Consider the following 10,243-nt stretch of genomic DNA (forward strand, 5'->3'; position numbering starts at 1 on the left):
AAATGATCACGTCTGGTGTGACTCTGTACTGTCCTGACTACTGCCAGGTGGCTCCTGCTGAGGGCTTCTCGGACCTGGCCATGCAGGTGATGACATCCCCATCCAAGAACTACATCCTGACTGTAATTAGTGCTGGTGTGGCACTGCTCTTCCTGATGGGGCTGCTGTGCGGCAGATTCACCAAGCGAGTCACTCAGGAGCTGAAGGACAGGTAGACCCCGCCCACTCTGGAATCAGGACATGTCCACAAAAGAAACAACCACCCCTGAAAAGGACCTCTTCATCATTTACCCTGACGTACTCTCCCACCTTACCCCCTCAAAAGTCCACCGGACAATCTAAACCACTTTAGTTTTTGTCACCCCATTTCATTTGTCCTCCCTCCTTTCACCCTCTCTCACATCACTTTTGGGGTGAACACCCATAATCCCACAGAAGGAAGTGGGCATGATCAGTGACTCCCACGCCCACTGCTGCATCGTCTTCACCTTTTTTTCCTTTTCCTCCTGAGCTACAGAGCAGTGGCATCCTGCAGTTGAACGACAGTCACCCGATGTAGATGCAGTATTACTCTGATTTTTTTTTTTTTGTCCTTTTTTTGCCTCCTCCTTTGCTGTGGGGTACGGGTGTGGAAAGGGTGGGGGTTGTGATGATCAGAGGTGAGGGTTTTCGGGCAAAGGTGGTGAATGAAATTATACTGAGTGTAAATGTGTAGAAAATGGGATGGAGAAAATGCTCATGTATAGAGCAGTTTAATGGCTCCCATATTTTAATGACAAAAGTGTGTGTGATGATATGAAAGTGTGTGTGTGTTAGCGAGCGTGTGCGACCCGAACTGTCTTTCTACCACCATATTCTTCTTGTTTGTCTTTCTGCAAAATATTTTTGAGGGTTGTGTTGCTCTTTTTTGCTGTTATGTGTTGACTTTATCGCCATGGGACTGCCAGGCGGGCGGTGCCAACCAGCCAGTCCTCAACCGAGCCACAGATGAAAAGAGGCGAAGGGGAACCACACTACACGCACTCCAGGTCGAAGCTCTTCTCACAATGAAAATTATTTGTGGATATTATTTTTGATTTTTTTTTTTTGTTTGAAGCCGAATATGCTGCATCCTCAGCTCGTCTCTAATGCAGTCTAATTGATAATTACTATTTTTGCTTCCTACCCAACCTGTGCCATAAATGCACTATGTCCATCGGCTGCTCCCAGTTGAGCTGCTCTCGCTTTTCTAGCCGTTGGTGGGACATTTGCTCTACATCGTACTCGCCTCCCGGAATCACTGGCTGGTTTCCACCACACCGTGATCCCAGTCTGAGCAGCCAGACTGGGTAAAGTGGCTTTTTAAAAAAAAAAAAAATTCTCCTCTCTGTACAAACTCAGAGTGGCTATTGCAATTGCGCTGGTTGGTATGGAAAAGCTGAGAGCAATGCAGGAAAAAAAACAGAATAATGAAAGAAATGATTCTAGATTATTATAGAGATGTGAACATTTTGTGTAAAGATGATACTGGAATCATTGCACATTTTTTGTTCTTTTTTATATCTATAAATATATATATATATATATTTTGTTTTTTCATAGCCTTATTTATTTGTTTACTAATGGTTAAAGTTTTTTTTTTTTTTTCTCCTCTATGATTTGAATGTCCTCTGGTTGCCTTTTCTCCAGCAGGAGTGCTTCCCTCCGGCAGGGGGAGGAGAGGGAGAGAACAGGCAGCAAAGTCCTCCAGACATCAATCTGCTGTGGCGGCTGGCTGATTTGTCTTGTAGTGCTGTAAACACCTCTCTGCCACTAAGACGGAGTTAGATTTCTCTGGTGATATTGGGAGAGCAGTATATTGGGAGAGCAGTTCATTCACAGGGTTGTTTGTGTGCTCCAGGTCAGAAAATTAATTAAATCTGAGTAAAATAGAGGAGGCTTCCTTGAGGACTCTGTCTGCTGTGATAGTAAGCTAATTATATTTGGACTATTGGTCAGATAAGACAAGATATTTGATTACATTTATTCCTGATTTTTTTTTCTACAGTTTGTGAAATTTTACTGACCAAACAATGAATCAAGAAAGATATTTGAGATTACTAGTTGCAATTCTAAATGGAAGTCCACCATCATCACTGCTTTTCCTGCTGGGACAAATGAAAACTACATTACTGAATGGAACAGTTAAACTCTTGTTTCATGTTACTGGATCTAGTTTTTCTCATGCTGATCCTGCAGGTCAATGCCAGGCGAGGAATGCAATTGGGGTGATGATTTAATTGTGCGTCACAGCCTCGTCATCAAGCTTTTTGGTCTTGGTTTAAAGACAAAAAAAAAAATCCTGCTTAAGAAGTTGTTGGTGCGTCAGAGTAAAGCATTAAGTGAGGATCTCTCCTCTCCCAGCTCGACCAGGTCTTGTGTACATGTGTACTATACTGAGTGATGACATACTGTAAACTACGTACCGTGCAGTTAGCCTGTACCGTTTCTGTTTCTTCTAATTGTTGAAGTTTGGTGTGGTGAGCGCTGCCATTCCTGCTTGTAAATGAGACGTTCTGATTCATTGAACTGCCTTCACTTTTTTTTCCATCTAATGTTGGTTTTTATCAAAAGCGTGCCTAATCACCGTCCCGCCATGGGATCCCACTGTACAGAACATCCCAGAACCCCCTGCGGCCCCAAGCAGAGGAGCACGTGGGCATATTAGTGCGTCTGACTGTGTGATGGATGACGTGTGCCTGCGTTTGTGTGTGTTGCCCACAGATTTCAGACTCCACAGGAAGCTGTGTGATCTCTAGTCGGTTCCTTGCTGTTGTCTAGAGCAACGATGACTGGAACGTTTGATTTTAAGTTTGTGACAATTAAGATTTTTTTTTTTTGTAAAACTTTTTTTTTTTTTCTGTCTGAATCCATGGAGTTCCTGATTGTCTGAATTATTTTCCTTGTCCACTTTTCTTTTTGGTTTCTTTTTGTTGTTCTGTACAGATGAAAATTGGACAGTTTGTTAATAATAATAAAGACGCAAGGTTTCTATTTCACTGTCAGCCCTGTTTATTTCAGAAATATCTGATCCAAACACATTTGTTTTCCTGTGTTTCTAATTCGCAAGTAACAAGTATAGTGAGAACTAAGAAACATCAGTAAGCACTGTTGCACTTCCCAACAAATGCACCATTACTCTCTATTTAAGTGATATATAAACACCACAATGTCCAAGTGTTATAGAAAACACTGAGCCTCATTTAGAAACGAAGCTGAATTCCTGGGGTGTTTCTTACACATTGTTGGTTTGGAACAGTAAAAAGAATATATAATCTAAATTTCTGAAGAAAATGTCCGTGTGCCCAGATCTGTGTCAAAAATCCAAGGGAAGCATTCACAAGTTGGCCTAAACATAACTAACCACAACTTTTTCAGCAAAGCAAATGCATTTCTTCAACTCTTTTGGACTACAGCAGGACACTCTTCTCTCACGCTGGCTCTTTCTCATGCCACAGACATTAGCCAACAGGAGCACAGTGTCAGACGCCAGTTCACTCATTTCATTTTAACATTGTCAAAGCAAGAACAACATAAGTTCCTCCTAAACACATTTTTAAACAAATATTTATCTCTTTAGCCTTATTTATTCTAATAATAAATGTATATAATCCACATTTTTTTTTAACATTTAACACCTATGTTGCACTCATTTCTGAATGTAAGGCTCATTCCAGAATTGGAGGACATTTTACATCCCATCCATCAAATTTCAAATAATCCATGTACAAAATACTGAAACATGCAGTTGTTGTGTAAATGTACTTGTCCTGGTACCAAATCTTTAAAAAAAAAACAAGAAGAAAAGAATGTTTGAAAATATTTTTAAAATACCAAATAAGTCTGCAGTACCCCCTAAAATGCCATTTTTCTCTTGTCCCACCCTCCAGATAACCAAATAGAATTTCAATTCAAACAGTTAAAATTAAATTTAAAGCTCCATTTTGTGATTTCTTTTTTCATTGATGTCTCGTAATTGTGGGAACATTTATTTTAATCAACATAATATTTTACGCTATTATGCATGGAACGTGTGTCCCACAACAATCCTGTTATAACATTTTTAGCTGGTAGAACAAGAAGAAAACAGTGAATCACATGATATGCTGGAATTAACTTCATCAAACAGTTTTCCAAAAGAATTGGTAGAGCAAAGCTATGTCCTTTCTTCTATTATTCATATTTTCAAAACATTGTCAGCCTTCATTGAATGTCTCACTACCTCATGCAACCCTGTTATGCATATTATCAGGATAAGACAAATTATTTTTACTTTTTTCCATCAGTAAGTTTGTCCTCTTGGTCAGCAGTAACAGCTAGCTAAATATCTAGCTCCCGAGAAAAAGCTAACATTAGGATGGAGTAGCAACCCTGTTACTCTGATTAGAGTAGGGTTAGCAAACAACAAATAAAACATGTAGTAAAAATAGTACCATTGCTGTGTAAGCTGAGCCAATCAAGCCTTTGATAGCTTATTATCTATTATTGATGAATATGTAGCAGAAAATTGTAAAACATAGTTTATTTTTCAAAACTTTTAAGGTCCAAATGTCTTCCAATTCTGGAATAACCAACAAAATTACTTTTAATGCTTGGTTTACACTTTTATTAGCTCTTTTCTATTCAAAATAAAACATTTAATATTTTACTGGCCAGTAAGATTTTAAAGTGGGTAGTATGTAGCCCAAGTTACATCCTACCCTCTGATGGTCTGTTGTCCTCAACAAGCTAATAAACTGAACACTTAACCAGAATGGTGTACTATGACCTAGCACATTGCCTGTAAATCTTCATAACAACACCTCTGTGTACTATTTTCAGAGGCTGTTCTCTTATGGAGTAAGATTACTGTCAAAAGTATTCATCCACAATTCTAACCATTCGTATTCGTAATGTTAAACGTTTGTATGTTAATAAAAAATGTGTACACAAAATTCTGCTGTCATATGCATGAGTTTGATAAATTAAGGGTTAGGATTGTTTTTACGAGTATGAACCTAAAAGTTGTGAGTGCAACTCTAATTTCTACGACTACGAAGTCTTCCCTGTGAGGACGAATTCAAGTTTATGGGTACGAGTAGAAAAATACTGGAATGACGTCACATAGGTCACAGGGGAAGGTAATCGAACACAGATTGCTCCAAACGCGCATGCGCCATTTATAAAGCGTAGACGCCGGGTGGACCCGGTGGACCTACCGGGGCAGGTGACGCCTCACAGGTCAAGTAAATAACACATCCAACTTCTTGTAATTTATTTATTTCATGAAACTGTACTGTTTTAATTGATATACAGTTTATGGACGAAAGACGGTACTGCTTAGCTTGCACGCTAACGAGCCGGGCCGGTGACACATTAGCCTTCTAATGCAAGAAGGCTAATGAGGAGGCTAAGGAGGCTTAATAACAAAACAAACATAATTTGAGATTATGAATCGTGGCAATTGGCGTATGAATCAGCCCATTGTACAGCCTAAATTGCTGTAAATTAAGTCCAGTTTTAGTTCTTTGCAAACTCAGACACGTGCATTAGTTTAGTTTACAATGAATCTGGCGGAGTTCGGTAAAGTTGGAAAGATATTCACAGATTCGGACTTCCGGCATCAATAACTCATGAGATATATGTTGTCAAAACATGAACGATGCCTCTTTCAAATCGTTGTAAGGTAGACAATGTGCTACAAGGCCAATTTTATCAAAAGTCGCTGTATTTCAAGCTACAGAAATAACATTGGCGTCTATGAATAGCCGGCGGTGCAACGAGTGAACAGGGACCGTCTGCAAATAGCAAAACCGCTGCAACAGCGAAAAGAGACGCTGCACATTTATTCAGTAACTTTACTCTTGTACCCTGTAGAGCCACTAAAATCACTGGAGCCATGAATCGGCTGCGGCTGGTCAAACTACAACTCTTTGTTTGGTGCTAAATGAAAAATTGAATTTTAAGGATTTTTTATGTTTTGTATGATTATTTTATGAGTATTAAAATGGCACTTTTCTTCATGTATGTGGTATATTTTATATAACACACAGGAAAAATGGCATAAGGGCATAGTGTACTTGTTTGTCCAAACACATAATTCTGTATAGTAATGGAATTTACAATCCTTACCAAAGAAGAGTATCAGATAACGCCAATATACCAAACAAACTGTTTAGACTGTCACCTCAAGTACTGATGATTGAGAAGAAAGACGATAAGACACTTTATTGCAAAGTTTCAGTGTCAATTGATTCATTTATACCATAATGTTAAATTGAGAGTAATATTTTTCTAGTTAAGGACTGTACAGACAATACTTGGAGGTAATAAACCAGACGGTCTGACCAGCACAGGTCACAGCAAGTACACTATGCCCTTATGCCATTTTCCCTGTGTTATATAAAATATACCACATACATGAAGAAAAGTGCCATTTTAATACTCATAAAATAATCATACAAAACATAAAAATTCCTTAAAATTCAGATTTTTAATTTAGCGCCAAAGCAAGAGTTGTAGTTTGACCAGCAAGAGCCCATTCATGGCTCCAGTGATTTGGTGGCTCTACAGTGAAGTTATTGAATATATGTGTAGTGTCTCTTTTCGCTGTTGCAGCGGTTTTGCTATTTGCAGACGGTCCCTGTTCACTCGTTGCACCGCCGGCTGCTCATAGACGCCAATGTTATTTCTGTAGCTTGAAATACAGCGACTTTTGATAAAATTGGCCTTGTAGCACATTGTCTACCTTACAACGATTTGAAAGAGGCATCGTTCATGTTTTGACAACATATATCTCATGAGTTATTGATGCCGGAAGTCCGAATCTGTGAATATCTTTCCAACTTTACCGAACTCCGCCAGATTCATTGTAAACTAAACTAATGCACGTGTCTGAGTTTGCAAAGAACTAAAACTGGACTTAATTTACAGCAATTTAGGCTGTACAATGGGCTGATTCATACGCCAATTGCCACGATTCATAATCTCAAATTATGTTTGTTTTGTTATTAAGCCTCCTTAGCCTCCTCATTAGCCTCCTTGCATTAGAAGGCTAATGTGTCACCGGCCCGGCTCGTTAGCGTGCAAGCTAAGCAGTACCGTCTTTCGTCCATAAACTGTATATCAATTAAAACAGTACAGTTTCATGAAATAAATAAATTACAAGAAGTTGGATGTGTTATTTACTTGACCTGTGAGGCGTCACCTGCCCCGGTAGGTCCACCGGGTCCACCCGGCGTCTGCTCTTTATAAATGGCGCATGCGCGTTTGGAGCAATCTGTGTTCGATTACCTTCCCCTGTGACCTATGTGACGTCATTCCAGTATTTTTCTACTCATACCCATAAACTTGAATTCGTCCTCACAGGGAAGACTTCGTAGTCGTAGAAATTAGAGTTGCACTCACAACTTTTAGGTTCATACTCGTAAAAACAATCCTAACCCTTAATTTATCAAACTCATGCATATGACAGCAGAATTTTGTGTACACATTTTTTATTAACATACAAATGTTTAACATTACGAATACGAATGGTTAGAATCGTGGATGAATACTTTTGACAGTAATCTTACTCCATATAAATGTGTTCAAATATAACCACACACATAAAATTATGGAATGTTACAGAAATACTAACAAAGCTGCCATGCATTTAATATACCAAAAAATTTAAATCAGCAATGAACAACTTTGTTGTGTAAGGTCATAATAGAGGAAGATATAAATGTATTTACAGAGTATCCAGTGTCCAGGTACAAATACTGGAAGAAGAACCCACTGGAGACTGGCTGCATTGTCCTGTAAAAAGATATCAATAACTGAATATGAAATGCTCAAACTCCACTACAAAAGCAAAACTTTTTAACAAATTACCAGCAGGTGATCCATGGGGTTTGTGGATGATGGTGGAAACCATGTGGCAATGACGCGGCTGTTTGCAGCAAACACATGCTCTATTCTCTGTAACAGAGATAGATAATTGAACTATACTATCCAATCCATTTGAATTAATAGTTTTGTAAACCTTTCATTTTAGCTGAAACTCTTCTATCACACATCACACCTGACACTTTTCTCCAGCCGTTCCAGCCTGCCTGTACACACTTCTTCACCTCTTTTCCACACTCTCCATTGCTCTGGACTGTTGACCCTAAGTACTTAAAATCCTCCACCTTCTTGATCTCTTCTCCCTGTAACCTCACTCTTCCACTTAGGTCCCTCTCATTCACACACAGATACTCCGTCTTGCTGCTGCTAACCTTCATTCCTCTCCTTTCCAGGGCAAACCTCCACGCCTCTAGCTTCTCCTCCAATTCCAGTAGATTATTCTGAATATTTTGAATCAGTCTAATTCTAAAAGGAATGGCATCGTTTAAATGTTTTGTTAAAGGTCACTTTTCTAATGGGCTTGCTACTTAGCACGTGACAAAATAAATAAGTCTGACGTAAGTCTGAAACTAATGCAAGGAGATAATGCAACTGGAGATAAAATAATATCACTTCCTTCCTTGTCTGTCACAAAATAGCAAAACAGCAACGTTAAAGTACGTTAAAACAGCACATTTAAACAAAAGATAAACGTGCTTACCTCCATTTTGGAAACTTCTTCTTCTCTAATACATTCTTCTTCTTCTTCAACGGTTCAACTGCGCTATGCGGGCGGAGTTAAACGTTTAACTCCGCCCACGTTTAGTTCAAGGTGGGCGGAGCTCAACGTTTAACTCCGCCCACGTTGAGGCACGCCCCGATCTGCGGGCTGCAGTCAGGGGTACTTGGCAAAAGGGGCCGTTCGAAGGTCTGCTGGCCTTTTATATGCGTTCGGAGCATTTCCATGGTTTTAAATAATGCACTCACGCACCTGGGCGTGAGGAACTTTGATGTGAAGTTCACCTTGGAACTCCAGTTCAATAACACATCTAAAACAGTCAAATCACACGTTGTGCGACTTATCTTAATAAAATTCTCCTAAAACTCTGATGGAGCTCAGCATTCATCCAGAGAAGCTTTAATACAAACACTTCCAACCTATATACCTTCAGTCTGTGTGAAACAGCTGACATGGTGTGTACAAGTCCACGGAAAATTATTTATCGTCTGATTCCAATCAAGAAACCGCTGCTGCGCCACGTGCGTAAATGCGCGTAAAGACGCACCGATGGTTTCTTCTGGTGCTGTGATGCTGCAGGTGTTTATTAAACTCAGAAGAAGCAATGTGACATGCAGCAGCTGTGGGCAGCAAACAGGGCTTCTGGAGGTGTTTAAATGGTTCTGCTGAATCCACAGTGACATTCAGTGAACCTGTGTGTAGAGCACTACTTTGATGACTGACTCACTACTAAGCAGACTGACAACATCCTGATGTTGGAGTGTCCTGAGTATTACATGAGTGGTGCAGAAAATCTCTTCTCAGCCTCTAGAGAGGAGGCACAGACTGACCACCCACTTCCATAATGCACACTTATTATCCTGATATTTAATAAGAAACATAATATAAGTCCACTCTTGAACAGCTATAACAACTCGTACCCTACTGTTCAAAAATTTTAGGTCACCCAGGCGATTTCATGTTTTCCATGAAAACTCACACATTTATTCATTTGCTAACATAATTGCACAAGGGTTTTCTAATCAATTAGCCTTTCAACACCATTAGCTAACACAATGTACCATTAGAACACAGGAGTGATGGTTGCTGGAAATAGTCCTCTGTACCCCTATATAGATACTCCATTAAAAATCAGACATTTCCAGTTAGAATAGTCATTTACCACATTAACAATGTCTAGACTGTATGTCTGATTAATTTAATATTTCCTCATTGAAAAAAACTTATTTTCTTTCAAAACTAACAACATTTCTAAGTGTTTGCTTGATTCTTTCTGTGAATTGGCCATTTTAACGATTGTGCTCCTTCCTTGTGTGCCAGAACAATTTTTTCCCTACCAATGTTTTGCAGCGGTACCATTGCTGCATCCTGGGCTTAGGTCCACCAAACAGGACTGCGATTTGTTCAAGGAAATCCACACAAGCATGAGCTTTTGTCGCCCTGTCGCAGAAAACTAATGTTGATGGCTCATGAGCACTTTAGGGCACATATAAACACTGTCTTCAATTTTTATGCCCCTACCAGCCTACAACCCTACCACCGGGATGCATTCGCTCCATAAGTCAGTTACTATTGTTCTAGTCTATGCAAAGTGATCTTCACCAAAGTGGTTAAATAATCCTGCAGGCAAAATCTTTA

At 39.5% G+C, this 10,243-nt stretch overlaps 1 protein-coding gene and 1 long non-coding RNA gene across 2 annotated transcripts in view; one reads left to right on the forward strand and one right to left on the reverse strand.

The window, feature by feature from the left end:
- Positions 1-3,012, forward strand: part of glg1a (golgi glycoprotein 1a) — a 47,857-nt gene extending 44,845 nt beyond the window's left edge. Inside the window, exon 25 of the mRNA XM_022212340.2 lies at positions 48-3,012. Coding sequence (XP_022068032.1) covers positions 48-215 — 168 coding nt within the window. The 3' untranslated portion in view covers positions 216-3,012. The remainder of the gene's footprint in view (positions 1-47) is intronic.
- A 4,586-nt stretch (positions 3,013-7,598) lies between these two features.
- LOC127535149 (uncharacterized) lies at positions 7,599-8,775 on the reverse strand. The gene is made up of 3 exons (XR_007943794.1): positions 8,588-8,775; positions 7,873-7,959; positions 7,599-7,797 (listed from the first exon to the last, which is right to left on the reverse strand). It is a non-coding gene; the product is annotated as an uncharacterized LOC127535149 (long non-coding RNA).
- Between the last annotated feature and the right edge of the window lie 1,468 nt (positions 8,776-10,243).

This window comes from Acanthochromis polyacanthus, chromosome 8 (assembly GCF_021347895.1).
Source record: "Acanthochromis polyacanthus isolate Apoly-LR-REF ecotype Palm Island chromosome 8, KAUST_Apoly_ChrSc, whole genome shotgun sequence".
Taxonomy (NCBI): domain Eukaryota; kingdom Metazoa; phylum Chordata; class Actinopteri; family Pomacentridae; genus Acanthochromis; species Acanthochromis polyacanthus.